Below are 15,543 nucleotides of genomic sequence, written 5' to 3'. Positions count from 1 at the left end.
TATTATGTATTTTATTCTATATTTATAGTATAATTTGATTTTATATATAAAAAGGTAAAGGTTTTCCCTGACATAAAGTCCAGTCGTATCCGACTCTGGGGTGTGGTGCTCATCTCCATTTCTAAGCCGAAGACACCTCCAAGGGTCACGTGGCTGTATGACTGCCTTAGTGGCGCAGTGGGTTAAACCACTGAGCTGCTGAGCTTGTTGACTGAAAGGTTGCAGGTTCAAATCTGGGGAGTGGCGTGAGCTTCTGCTGTCAGCCCCAGCTTCTGCCATCCTAGCAGTTCGAAAACATGCAAATGTGAGTTGGTACTGCTTCAGAGTAACGGCGGTATATATATATATATATATATATATATATATATATATATATATGCACACACACACACACACACACACACATATATATATATATATATATATATATATATGCACACACACATACACACACACACTAGCTGTCCCCTGCCACGCGTTGCTGTGGCCCAGTATGGTGATCTGGAAAATAAAGTAATGAGAAAGTGTTGGTTTCTAATATATGTAATTCCTTTATGCTTGTGAGTAAACACTATTTCTTGTTGTTTCTTTGTCAGTGTTGATGTGGAGAGTGTCTGGTTTGCCTACTCTGGACTATGCAACATATCATAGTCCTTCTTTAATGGTCTCTTTCAAATCTATGATACTTTATCTGTGTGTGTGTGTGTGTGAGAATCATATCTATCTATCTATATTTATGACTGGATGGCTCTTTGTCAGGAGGGCTCTGATTACATTTTCTTGCCCTGGTGAAGAGTTGGACTGGATGGCCTTAAGTATTTTCTGTTGGTCATGGCGGTTCTGTGTGGGAAGTTTGCCCCATTTCTGTTGTTTGTGGGTTTCAGAATGCTCTTTAATTGTAGTGAACTATAAATTCCAGTAACTACAAATCCCAAATGTCAAGGTCTATTTCCTCCAAACTCCATCTGTGTTCATATTTAGGCATATGGAATTTTTGTGTCAAGTTTGGTCCAGATCCATCATTGTTTGAGTCCACAGTGCTCTCTGGATGTAGGTGAACTACAACTCCCAAACTCAAGGTCAATGCCCACCAAACCCTTCCAGTGTTCTGTTGGTCATGGAAGTCCTGTATGCCATGTTTGGTTGAATTCCATCATTGGTGGAGTTCAGAATGCTCTTTGATTGTAGGTGAACTATAAATCCCAGTGACTGCAACTCCCAAATGTAAAGGTCTGTTTCCCCCAAACTCCATCTGTGTTCATATTTGGGCATATGGAATATTTGTGTCACGTTTGGTCAAGATCCATCATTGTTTGAGTCCACAGTGCTCTCTGGATGTAGGTGAACTACAACTCCCAAACTCAAGCTCAATGCCAACCAAACCCTTCCAGTATTTTCTGTTAGTCATGGGAGTTCTATGTGCCAAGTTTGGTTCAATTCCATCGTCGATGGGAGTTCAGAATGCTCTTTGATTGTAGGCGAACTATAAATCCCAGCAACTACAACTCCCAAATGACAAAATCATAATTTTTCAAGTGATGGTCACTCCTTGTGTTGTGAGACATTTTGTTGCCAAATTTGGTGTGATTTCGTTCATTGGTTCTTTGGTTTTTAAGGTACTCATTATGCAGACCATATATATATATATATATATATATATATATATATATATATATAGTATATACTATATATATAGTATATACTATATACTATATATATATAGTTTTGTATTATATAGATATGCCATTATATGTGAAGGTACAGCAAAATCCCATTGTCTGTTACCCATCCTCCCCCAACCCTCACCAGGACAGAAAGTGCATCATGGGGAGACTGTATGTCAAATGTGGTCCAGGTGCATCATTTGTTCAGGTTGCAGTAGTTTCTGGAAGTGAGTGAAGATACTGCAATCTCCATTGTCCCTAGTCCATTCTCCCTCAAACAGCACCAAAATATAAAGTGGGTCATGGGGGGGGGGGGGTCATCTGTGTGGCAAGTTTGGTCCAGGCCAGTCATTCACGTGGATCGCAGCAGTCCCTGAATGTGGATGAAGATGGAGAGAGAAAGGAACCCTGGGATGTCCATTCTGGAGGAAGAACAGAACATCTAGGATGAAATTGCCCTCAAATTAAAGCCTTCACTTGGATGGTGGGCAGTACGGTGTTTGGGGAGGACATTGTCAGGGGTTGGGAGACATTTTCATGGTGACCGCTGTAACCTGTAATTTCCTTGGAGGGAGGGCTTTTGGTGGCTCTTCAGCACTGTGGGTTAAAGCTGTTTGTGAAGATGGCAGACTGTGTGCAAGTGGACACATCCACCACATACACATTTTCACTTTTCACACTTATGTGTATGTTGTTGTTCATTCGTCTCCGACTCTTCGTGACCTCATGGACCAGCCCATGCCAGAGCTCCCTGTCGGCCGTCACCACCCCCAGCTCCTTCAAGGTCAGTCCAGTCACTTCAAGGATGCCATCCATCCATCTTGCCCTTGGTCGGCCCCTCTTCCTTTTGCCTTCCACTTTCCCCAGCATAATTGTCTTCTCTAGGCTTTGCTGTCTTCTCGTGATATATGATATTATGTGTATAGGTAATAGGTAATTCTATATATGTATTATATGTTTTGTTTTTTGTTGATTTTCACCCCCCAAAATAGTATAACAATTTTCAAATGAAAAAGAAATTACAATGCTTAAAAACATCAGACAATATTATGGCACTTTAAAAAGTCTTATTTTTAATATATATAATATATACATAAATATCAAAATGGGATAAAACACACAGATTCACACCAAAAATATATGTAAAAATTAGGACTAAATAACTGTAAAAATTCAAGAAAGAAATCAAGCTTTGTGGAAAGACGGCCATCTTGGTTTTCCTCTGAAGAAATTGCCACATATATGAAGATGACAACCATCTTGGTTTTCCTCCATAGAGATTGCCATATACATGAAAATTGTGGATATCTTGTTGTTGTTTTTTTGTGAAACCGTCAATAATAGCAAATCCTATCAAAAGCAAATCCTATTTCCATATATTTTTCCAATTAAAAAACATTCACACTGGACAGGAAAAGGCAGTGGGTTAAGCAAAATCCTGGTAGAATAATCATTATTTTTTGTGTTCCTAGAAAAAAAACATGCAAATAATAATACTGAGGTTTCTTAGAATATTCCTGAAACATTCCTGTAAAAAACACACACACACACACCAAACAAGTTCATGATATTTTGTTCTGGAAGGGAAGGAAACAAAGATGGCCACCATCGCTGCCACGGAGATGAGTAAATTCCAAATCAAGGAAGCATAATTTCCAAATCAAAGAAGGTCGTTGTCATAGTGGAGATGATGCTTCACTTCCGAATCAAAGATGGCAGTCGTGAGGTTGATGCATCGCTTCCTAATAAAAGATTGTCGCCATTGTGAGGATACATAATTTCCAAATCAAAGATGGCCGTCATTGTGGAGATGAGGCATCACTTTTGAATCAAAGATGGCCATCATGGGGATGAAGCCACCGAGATGATGCATTTCTGAATCAAAGATGGCTATGATGCTTCAGTTAGGAATCAAAGATGGCTGCTGGGATAACGCACTACTTTCGAATCAAAGATGGAAACCACCGTCGCACTTCTGAAACAAAGATGGTGGCCATGATCGTGGGGATGATGCATTGCTTCCGAATCAAAGATGAACACATCACTTCCTGATCTTTGTTCAGTTGTTGTTCTCTTTGGTGGTGATGGTGACGAGCTGCTTGGCGGCCTTGGCGATGTCGTAGGCGCACTGGATGACCTGCTGGGTGACCAACTGGACGTCGGCAGTGGGAGGGGCCTCCGGGGGGAGGAGGGCTTTGGCACACTCAGACAACAGCCGGAAGGCGCTCGCAGTCAGCAGGCGCAGCGAGGACCGGACCAGCTCTGAACGAGGCTTCTGCAAAATGGGAAATGAGTGGTCAGTCGAGGAAAGAGATGTCAACCATAGAAGTGATTCTGCTTCATAGAATCCAATAGAGGAGGGAAAAGGTAGCCCTCTAAAGGTCGGCTAGACCATATATTTATATCTATATATAATGACACAGAGATTTCTAAAGAGGACGCTAATATATTCGTAGATCCCATAATGTGATTCTAGGTTGAGAGAGAAATACAGCGACCATGAAGGGACCTCCCTAGAACTCTGCAATTCAATTCTATGCAATTCTATGGTCAAAATATGTCCGTAATAACAATAATACTAATAATAATACTAATAATAACAGACCATGGATGATGGGACTTCAAGTACCTCCACTCAATTCCCAAGACTGCTACAACCCTCATCTAATGACCGATCAAGACCAAACTTGGCACACAGAGCCCCCATGACCCACTCTACATCCTGGTGCACTTTCAAGGAGGACAGACCATGGATGATGGGACTTCAAGTACCTCCACTCACATCCCAAGACTGCTGCAACCCTAATCTAATGACCAATCAGGACCAAACTTGGCACACAGAGCCCCCATGACCCACCCTACATACCGGTGCTGCTTGGAGGATGATGGACCATGGATGATGGGACTTGCAGTACTTTCAGTCACTTCCTGAAACCACAGCGACACTCATCCAAATACCAATAAAGACCAAACTTGGCACAGAGAGCCCCCATGGCCAACTCAATATTCTGGTGAGGGTTTGGGGACTACAGACTATGGATGATGGGACTTCATGTACCTCCCCTCGCTTCCCAAGACTTCTGCAACACTCATCTAATGACCAATCAAGACCAAACTTGGCACACAGAGCCCCCATAACCCAATCTTCATCCTGGTGCAGTTTGGAGGAGTATGGACCACAGATGATGGGACTCACAGAACTTTCACTAACTTCCTGAGACCACTGCGGGCCATATAAATAACTGATAAAAGACCAACCTTGATACACAATGCCTTTCTCAAATAACCCGGGCAGCGCCAGGTCCCCAAGCTAGTAATATTAATATAACAACAACAACAACATGAGACAAGATGGCCTTTAGGGTAGATCCCGTAATAATAATAATGATGATAATAATAATATCAATAATAATATTAATAAGTAATAATAATATAATATAATACTGATATTGTACGATGCTAATAATATAATATACTGTATGAATATATAGATTGTAAGCTGCTCTGAGTCCCTTTGGGGTGAGAAGGGCGGCATATAAATGCCGTAAATATATAAATAAATAAAAACCTTTTAAGGCAGGGGCCCTCAAAATAAGGCCCAGGGGCCAGATACGGCCCTCCAAGGTCATTTACCCGGCCCTCACTCAGGGTCAACCTATGTCTGAAACAACTTGAAAGCATGCACCAAAAGCAATCCTATCTCAGCCAAAAGCAGGCCCACACTTCCCATTGAAATACTAATAAGTTTATATTTGTTAAAATAGTTCTTAATTTTAATTACTGTATTGTTTTAAGTGTTTTTTGCACTACAAATAAGATATGTGCAGTGTGCATAGGAAATCATTCATTTTCTTTCAGGAAGGGAGATGGTGGTGGTGGGCAGGCAGCAGGAGGGAAGATGGCTGAGTCCGGTTTCACGTGCACCGGGGAGGAGGGAGGGGCAGGGCTGGTGCTGGACAGAACAATCCGGCATTAGGCCTGGGGGAGGGGAGCCTTTGCAATACATGGAGAGGAAGAGACCAAGAAGCCAATGGATTGGGGGGCGGGGGGCGGTGTTGCACACATGCACTCTGTGATCTCGTACTTTTTAGTATTTTAGTTATTTTCACTGATTTTTGGGTTATCTTTTTTAGATTGTTGGTCATACTTTGGGGCATGAGGCATTTTGAGGCTAAATTTGCTTTTTACTTATTATTATTATTATTATTATTATTATTAAACTTTATTTGTACCCCGCTAGCATCTCCCGAAGGACTCGATGCGGCTTACAAAGGCCAAGGGCTCAACACACAATATACAATACAAAACCTACTAAAGCAAATTAAAACAATTAAAGCAATATAAACACAGGTAATAAACAATACACATGACGGATAGAAGCTTTTTATGTATTAAGATAGTAGTAATATGAGACTGGATAGCCTTAGGGCAATCCAATAATAATAATAATAATAATAATAATAATAATAATAATAATAATAACAACTGCAAAGTCTGCAATAATTCCCCAAGATTAAAGACTCTGGCACAGGTCAGTCAAGGTGGTTCCAGCGGTGATCGGTTCACTCGGTGCAGTACCTAAAGACCTTGGCCTGCACTTACAACACAATCGGCGCTGACAATTGCTGCCAGCTGCAAGAAGGCCACCTTACTGGGATCTGCAGGCATTATTTGCCGATACATCACACAGTCCTAGACACTTGGGAAGTGTCCGAGGTGTGACCCAATACAATGGCCAGCAGAGTGATCTTGTCTACTGTGGACTCATCTTGTTGTGTTTCAAATAATAATGATAATAGAATCATAGAGATGGAAGAGACCTCATGGGCCATCCAGTCTAACCCCTGCCAAGAAGCAGGAAAATTGCATTCAAATCACCCCTGACAAATGGCCATCCAGCCTCTGTTTAAAAGCTTCCAAAGAAGGACCCTCCACCACACTCCGGGGCAGAGAGTTCCACTGCTGAACAGCTCTCACAGTCAGGAAGTTCTTCCTCGTGTTCAGATGGAATCTCCTCTCTTGTAGTTTGAAGTCATTGTTCCATGTCCTAGTCTCCAGGGCAGCAGAAAACAAGCTTGCTCCCTCCTCCCTGTGACTTCCTCTCACATATTTATACATGGCTATCATGTCTCCTCTCAGCCTTCTCCTCTGAAGGCTAAACATGCCCAGCTCCTTAAGCCGCTCCTCATAGGGCTTGTTCTCCAGACCCTTGATCATTTTAGTCGCCCTCCTCTGGACACATTCCAGCTTGTCAATATCTCCCTTCAATTGTGGTGCCCAGAACTGGACGCAGAATTAAACATGTGGTCTAACCAAGGCAGAATAGAGGGGTAGCATGACTTCCCTGGATCTAGACACTATACTCCTATTGATGCAGGCCAAAAATCCCATTGGCTTTTGTTGCCGCTGCATGGCATTGTTGGCGCACGTTTCACTTGTTGTCCATGAGGACTCCAAGGCCTTTTTCACACATCCTGCTGTTGAGCCAGGCATCATCCTCCATTCTGTATCTTTGCACTTCAGTTTTTTCTGCCTGAGTGGAGTATCTTGCATTTGTCACTGTTCAACTTCATAGTGTTAGTTTTGGCCCATCTCTAATCTGTGAAGATCGTTTTGAATTCTGCTCCTGTCTTCTGGGGTATTGGTTATCCATCCCAATTTGGTGTTGTCTGCAAACTTGATGATCATGCCTTCTAACCCTTGTGAGACTAGATAGCCTTTAGGGTATATCCAATAATAATAATAATAATAATAATAATAATAATAATAATAAATTTAATAAATATAATATTAATGATAATGAATATTATGGGATCATCCTAAAGACCATCCAGTCGTCTTCTTCTTCTTCTAATAATAATAATAATAATAATAATAATAATAATAATTATTATTATTATTATTATAAGAGGGCGGCCATTTGTGTTTACAGTCAACCCATAACTGGGCCTCCCTATTCTGTCCCAATACAGGTGATTCAATTTTGGCAACAGGGCAGCCATCTTGGGAAATCACGCTATTAGCCTCAACATCGTGTTCATTTTACAGTACAGTCGTAACCCTGTTTATGGAATAATTAAGATTTCCCGAATACGAGCAACAGACAGACTCACTTTTGGGAAAAGGGCGGCCATTTCCGTCACTGCCACGTGGATCCTTTCTGAACACGGGACGTAGCTGTTGAGGGCGAGACAAATGAAATTTCCCCAAGATTAAACTCGGCAACCACAAAGGGACCTCCCACAATAAAGGCACACCATTCATACAACCAAAAGCTGGCAAAGTGAATGGGACCTCGACAACCAAGACTTTGGAGCTTTGGAGTCCTCGTTAGCATCAATATTAATTTGAGTTAGTGGGTTTTTGCATAGGAAGCCAAGAATAAGCAAAAAAGGTCATTTCATGCCAAAAACTGTATGTTATCTGTGAGCAGGCCATGGAAACCGTGCAGAATGAAAAACTTATCTCTTTTTTAAGACGACTAATGGAAAATGCAGCCTGAAGGACTGCTCTGGGATGCTAAGCAGGGCCGGCCCCAGTTAGTATTTGGATGGGTGACCAAGCCAGAAAAGAAGGGAAACACAATCAAAGAAAGAGAGAGAAAAAGAGGGACACATTGCCTGGAAGGCAGGGGCAGAGGCCAGAGTACCAGGACGTGGGGTCCTGCAGCGGCGGGCAGACGGTCAGCGGCGAAAGGGAGGTCCGATGGCCACCAAAACATCGCCGGACCTTGGGTGGCCTGGTTGCCCAGAAAAAGGGAAAGAGATATGAGGAGAGGAGGAAAAAAGGGAAAGAAAATAAGATGTTTCCTCCACTTGTTATGAGCAACTCGATTTTGGGAAGAGGGTGGCCATATTGGGAAGTACGTGATCAATCACACTATTGAATGTAGAGTTCAATTTACGGCAAATTTGTAAGACCCTTTAAGGAATAATTCATCTTTGTTAAGATTTCCCAGAATATGAGCGACGGATTGTTGTGGCTCAGCAAGTGGCTGGGAGATTTCTCTGATGTTTCAGAGGACAATGGAATTGACGAGTTTCAGAGTGAAGTCTGTTAGTGATCAGAGAGAATTGCAGGCCGAGGAGACCACTGTTTGGGATTCCTGTGCTCATTCCCAAGCAACAGAAAGATTTCAATTCCCTTGTCAAACAGCCTTTGGTCAATGAGGAGTTTTCCCGTGAAGTCAGATTAGACTTGAGGATGGAGTGAGTGAAAGATAGACTAATTAGACGTTATGAGAGAATTTGTGAGAAGTCCAGGTGCATTTGGCATGATCTCATGGCTTCTTGGTTGGGCTTGGGCTTAAAGACAACGTTGCCATAAGGATGGCTTTCCTGTCTCGGCTCTCAAGTTCATGATTCAAGTTCCCTTTGCCTTGGAAAAAAATTCTGCTTTCATGCTACTGGATTTATGTCTGAGATTTTACCTCCTGTACTTTGCCATTTTTGGATTGCTGTAGTTTTGTACATGGATTGCTGCTATTTTGCATTTCTTTCTCTACTGCATTTTTGGGAAATATCCTTTTTTCTCTTTGTACATGCTTTTCCTAATAAACCTTTGGAGATAGTACTACTGGACTCTGGTGTGGTGCTGGGTGACAAGGTGTCTAAAGTGCAACACAGACTCACTTTTTGTAATCATTTTCGATTACAAGCGACTCAATGTAGAAAAGACTATTTTGTGCTTACGGTAAAAACTCCTATCTCGTTTTTAGGATTAATCGAGAAGGGATCTTGGCCTCCTGTTTTGTTCCCAACAAGTGACTATTTTGGGAAGATGGCGGCCATTTTGTGTTTATGGCAGGATTAATCGACAGGGATCTTGGCCTCCCATTCTGTCCTGATTACAAGCGACTCAGTTTTGGGAAGAGGATGGTCATTTTGTGCTAACGATAAAACCCATATCCCGCTTATAGGATTAATCGACAAGGGATCTTGGCCTCCTGTTTTGTTCCCAACAATGAGTGGCTATTTTGTGGGGTTCCTCAGGGGGCCATTCTCTCCCCTCTGTTGTTTAGCATCTATATGCGACCACTTGCTCAGCTGGTTTGAGGTTTTGGGCTTGAGTGTTATCAGTACGCCGATGACACTCAGCTGGTGCTGAAGATGGAAGGCCGACCGGACTCTGTACCCGATTGTTTCCATCAGTGCCTCGAGGTTGTTACTGGATGGCTGCGTGCCAGCAGGTTGAGGGTGAATCCAGCAAAGACGGAGATCCTATGGCTGGGTCAACTGAGCAGTGGGAATACCCAGCTGCCTACCCTGGATGGCGAGGCGCTACGCCCGTCATCACTGGTAAAGAGTCTGGGAATCCTTTTGGACCCTCTGCTGACGATGGAGGCCCAGGTCTCCGTCGTTAGCAGAACTGCTTTTTTTCATCTGCGGCAGGCTAGACGGCTGGCCCCCTACCTGTCCAGGGACGACCTAGCTACGGTGATCCAGGCCACGGTCATCTCAAGACTGGACTACTGTAATGCCCTCTACATTGGCCTTCCTCTGTCGGTGATCCGGAAGCTCAAGCTGGTGCAAAATGCAGCTGCTCGGCTTCTTGCGGGAATTTTGATGAGATGCCACATAACACCAATCTTACTACAGCTGCATTGGTTACCAATTGAGCACCGGATCACTTTCAAAGTGGTGGTACTCACCTTTAAGGCCTTGCGTGGTCTGGGGCCGATGTACCTGAGGGACCGCCTCACCCCCTACCAACCCCAGAGATCCCTCCGTTCTGAAGACCAAGATTTGTTGGAAATTCCCAGTGTCAAGACCTTGCGTCTAACAGCAACCAGACGCAGAGCCTTCACAGCAGTGGCACCATCACTCTGGAATACTCTGCCACCTGAAGTCCGTGCCTTGCAGGATTTATCAGCTTTCCGCAGGGCATGTAAGACATATCTATTTTGACAGGCCTTTGATCTCTGATTGTTTTTAAATTGTTTTTAAATTGTGTTAGATTTTAGTCGTTCTTGTAAGCCGCTCCGAGCCCCAGGGGAGTGGCGGCATATAAGTTCGAACAATAAATAAATATTTTGGGAAGAGGGCAGCCATTTTGTGTTTACAACAGGATTAACTGACAGGGATCTTGGCCTCCCTATTCTGTTTCCAACAAGTGACTCTATTGTAATGAAGAAACAAAAGTTAGCAGGAGTTAAGTGCTAGCATACGTTGAGTGGAAACGGAGTGTTTCTTATACAAACAAATAATGCAAGACACAAATGCAAAATCGACAGGCAAGCCATTGAAGGCTGTTTCTTTCTGTATCTCTGGTTAGAATAATCTCCCAATGGTGCTCACCTGTCGTGCTTGTTTTCCTGTGCGGCTCGCAGCAGCTCCTGGATATTCTTGGTAATCTGCTCCGTTTTGCGGATGACGTCTTCGGTGCTGGGTAGACTGGCACTGGGAATCGGATCGGGGTCCTTGCCCTCTGAGAACGAACCCTCACCGTGGCGGAAAGCACTGCGCTGCCGGGATTTTCTACTGAGCCTGGAACCAGGTATAAGGAAATCTCATAAGATATTGTTCTGTTATTGTGTTATCAACAAAAACAAGATAAACAATTTTATCTTGTTTTTGTTGATTTTATTTTATTGTGTTATGTTTTAAACTGTATATCAGACTTGTCCCTTTGTAAGCTGCCCCGAGTCCCTTCAGGAGATGGAGGCGGGGTATTAAAAAAAGTTATTATAAGACAGACTTCACCATTTGATATATATTTCGACGACCTGTCATTTACAGCATTTATGATATGTAATACTTCAATGACCCGGCATTTACGATCTGTAATATTTCGATAACCCAACATTTATGATATATAATACTTCAACTACCTGGCATTTACGATATATATTTCAACAACCTGGCACTTACAAGAATTTCAATACATATTTTGACGACTTGGCATTTCCAATAATGTATCAATGAAACAGCATTTATGATATATAATATTTTGATGACCCTGCATTTACAGCATTTATGATATACAATATTTCAACGACCCCATATTTAAGGCTGACCTGCCTGTTTCCTCTGAAGAGACTGCCATAATTCAAGATGGCAGCCATTATGCTTTGTGACCATCTTGGTTTTTCCTCGGAAGACTGCCCTATTTGAAGATGGTGGCCATATTTCTTTGCTCTGAAGAGACTGTTATACCTCAAACATGGCTGCCATCGTTAATTTTTCCCAATAAGGCTGAAGGGGTTGCTACATTTGAACAAGGACACCATCTTGGTTTGCTTCAAATCTGTCAATAATAGCAAATCCTATTGAAAGGGAAGACTTTCTTTTTGAGAATAACCATAGAGTTGGACCGGGGACCTAGAAAATGCCTAGAGGACACATGTTGCTGTATGCAGATAAATGAAACAGTGGATAATATATTTCACTATTTCCACACTGGACCGGGAAAAAGGCAGTGGGTTAGGATTAGGCCACCATCACGGTGGAGGTGACACATCACTTCTGAATCAAAGATGGCCGCTGCTGCAAAGCAAAGGGAAGAAGCCTTGATCACTCACCCCGTCTCATCCAGCTCCAGAGCCGGGACTGCGTTGTCATAATCGCCCTCTGGGAGACTGCTTTGCTTTTCCAGTTTAGTTGCCTAAAAGCAGAAGAGGGATAGAGCCCGTAATTACTTCTGCCAGTGCTTTTAATACCCCTTTCATTCCCAGCTCTGGAGACATGGATCCCATTTGGAGTAGCCAGATATTACTGCACCACCCTGCTCTCCTATATTGTACCCTTCTGGTCTGGATGAAAACTATACTGGGCCCACCGTACACTCACATGGGAAGGAAAAGGCTGAAGCCGGGAGGAAATGAATGGCTCTTCAGGGTCAAGGGGCAAGTAGGCTTTGGGGGCCGACCCCGTCTCGTACATGGACATTGGCCGGTTGCCGCTCAACCCCCCGCGGGTGGAAGAAGGGTGCCGTATCAAGGAAACATTTCCGCCAGGGTCTGGGTGATCCGAACAAAGGGCTGTCGTGTATGGGTTGGCTTGTCGGCGGAGGGTTGTATTCTCACTCTGCAACGTCTGGAGCTGCAAGGAGGAAGAAGGTATCAATCACCACTCAGAAAACAATTATTAGCCGGATGAACGAGGATGACAATGACTCCGTACTACAGGCTACAGGTAGATCCATAGAGAGGATAGATGGATGGATGGATGGATGGATGGAGGGATGGATGGAGGGATAGATAGATAGATAGATGACTTGCTGGATAGATAGATCCATAGAGAGAGAGGATAAACAGATAAATTGATGGATAAACAGATCCATAGAGAAAGGATGGATGGATCTAACCATTCAGATAGATAGAGACAGATGGATGGATCCAGAGGGTGGGGCCTGTTCAATGCATGGTTCTAAATGGTTCTAAAGTACTTACAAAACTAAAGTTCTGGTGGTGAAAATTTCAGAACTCTAACAAAACTCTCAAAATTTCATTATAAATGGCAGTTCCAAATTGGTTCTGTCATAAAAATCGCCAATAATGAAATAATAATGAAATTTTGAGTTCTGAAATTTTCACCACCAGAACTTTAGTTTTGTAAGTACTTTAGAACCATTTAGAATCATGCATTGAACAGGCCTAGTGGATAGATAGATGAATTGATGGATAGATCCACAAAGAACGAGGATAAATAGGTAAACTGATTGATAGATAAATCCATAGAGATGATAGATAGATATGTGAATTGATGTATAGATAGATAAATCTATATAGAGAGAAGACAGATAAATGGATAGATAGATCCATTGAGACAGATGATAGACATAAGAGAGGCCTACCTTCAGGTCCCAATACATAAGTGATTACCAAACTTTTTTTGACAAGACGGGTCTTCTTTTCCTTTTTTTTTTTTTTGTCCTTTCTGGGCGTTTACCCGTCCCCCTTACCCATCATACCTTCACCCCCTCTTTTATAGATAGACCCCATCTATCTATCTATCTATCTATCTATCTATCTTCCTATCTATCAACCAATCAATCAATCAATCAATCAAGTCATCTATGGATCTATCTGTCTGTCTGTCTGTCTATCTATCTATCTATTTATTCATCTATGGATCTATCTATTCTCTCTATAGAGCTATCTATCTATCTTTCATCTATCTATCTATCTATCTATCTATCTATCTATCTATCTATCTATCTTTTCATCTATCTATCTATCTATCCATCCATCCATCCATCCATCAGGACCTAATAGATATGTCAATGATTAACACCCCTTTTGATGTATTGCCAAGGCAAAAACGTCAATAAAAAAATTTTTTTTTTAAAAAAGCTTTTTTTTAACAAGGAACCACTCACCAACATTAGTACTAAAAAGGTTACGAATCAGCTTTTGGTCAACTTTAGTTATTGGTTTGGTTATTCGGGGTGCTGATTCAGAAAATTAGATAGACCACATCAGCTCTAGTTTTTGAAACAGAACATTTGCCATTCAGTATTCGCCATCTACTCGCCCATAGAAAACCATATTTAATAATCTAGAGCTGATGTGGTCTATCCAATACAATTTTCTGAGTCAGGACCCCAAATAACCCCTGGAACAGGCCTAAAACCAAAGACAACTAGATTTTTTTGGGTTGGGCTGTATTATTACTCGTGGATTTTGTTAACACTTGTGTAAAAAAAGGGGGGGGGGGCTGAGGTTGAAAAAAAATACAAAAAGCGGAGTGCGAGATCCAAGAAAGTGTTCCTAATGGTTTTTTCTTGCCTCCTCACCACAGGCTCATGACCACAAGGAAATGGGCGTGGTCTGTGGGGCATTGCAACAGTGTAGTAACATTGAGGTTGCAGACAATATTTTAGTTCTTGTGGAGCACGGATCACAGGTCGGGAATCATATGTATGTATGGGCACCAACATACATAGATGGATGAAAAGAGAGATAGATGGATGGATGAACAGATAGATGGATGAAGAGATAGATAGATGGATGGATGATAGAGTGATGGGCCTAAGAGAGGCCTACCTTCAGGTTTTGACCGAGGTATAGACAAATAGACAAAGAGATAGATAAATAGACAGACGGATAAAAAGATACATAGATATAGAGAGAGAGACAGAGAGAGAGGGAGAGAGACCTACCTCCAGGTCCCTATAGAGACATAGATAAATAGATATAGAAAGATATAAAATCCATAGAGATAGATAAATCCACAGACAGGAAGGATAGATGGATGAGTTGATGGATGGTTAGATAGATCCATAGAGAGGATAGATCTATCTATTTATTCATTCATCTATTGATCTATCAATCCACCCATCTCTCTAATTCATCTGGCTATCTCTCCTCTCTATGGATCTATCTATCTATCCATTTTTCTATCTCTGTTTTCGTCCATCTATGTATGTATCGGGACCTGAAGTTAGGCCTCTTAGGTCTGACTGTCATCTATCCATCCATCCATCCATCCATCCATCCATCCATCTATCCTCTCTGTAGATCTATCTACTTATCTTCTATCTATGGATCTATCTAACTATCTATCAATTCATCTATGGATCTATCTATTCTCTCTATAGAGCTATCTATCTATCTATCTATCTTTCATCTATCTATCTATCTATCTATCTATCTATCCACCCATCCATCCATCAGGACCTGAAGGTAGGCCTCTCTGAGAGCCATCACTCAATCTCTATAGATCTATCTGTCCATCCATCCATCCATCAATACCTATATCTATCCATCTATATACCTATATAACAAATCTATATATCTACCTATCCATCCATACATCTATCCATACATCCATCTATCCATCCTCTCTGTGGATCTATCTACTTATCTTCTATCTATGGAACTATCTATCTATCTATCAATCAATCAATTCATCTATGGATCTATCTATCAATTCATCTA

The 15,543-nt window shown here is 42.0% G+C and overlaps 1 protein-coding gene across 3 annotated transcripts in view; it reads right to left on the bottom strand.

The window, feature by feature from the left end:
• Positions 1-2,711: 2,711 nt before the first annotated feature.
• The window catches only part of GIT2 (GIT ArfGAP 2), a 46,550-nt gene continuing 33,718 nt past the window's right edge, over positions 2,712-15,543 (bottom strand). For all 3 annotated transcript variants that reach the window (XM_060784765.2, XM_060784767.2, XM_060784766.2), the window contains exons 15-19: positions 12,452-12,703; positions 12,184-12,266; positions 10,961-11,149; positions 7,778-7,841; positions 2,712-3,939 (exon numbers count right to left, since the gene is read on the bottom strand). In XM_060784765.2, coding sequence (XP_060640748.2) covers positions 3,724-3,939; positions 7,778-7,841; positions 10,961-11,149; positions 12,184-12,266; positions 12,452-12,703 — 804 coding nt within the window. In that variant the 3' untranslated portion in view covers positions 2,712-3,723. The remainder of the gene's footprint in view (positions 3,940-7,777; positions 7,842-10,960; positions 11,150-12,183; positions 12,267-12,451; positions 12,704-15,543) is intronic.

The sequence above is a fragment of the Anolis sagrei genome, chromosome X, assembly GCF_037176765.1.
Source record: "Anolis sagrei isolate rAnoSag1 chromosome X, rAnoSag1.mat, whole genome shotgun sequence".
Classification (NCBI taxonomy): Eukaryota; Metazoa; Chordata; class Lepidosauria; order Squamata; family Dactyloidae; genus Anolis; species Anolis sagrei.
Note: the sequence above shows the minus strand (reverse complement) of the source record. Positions and strands in the feature narration are given on the sequence as shown.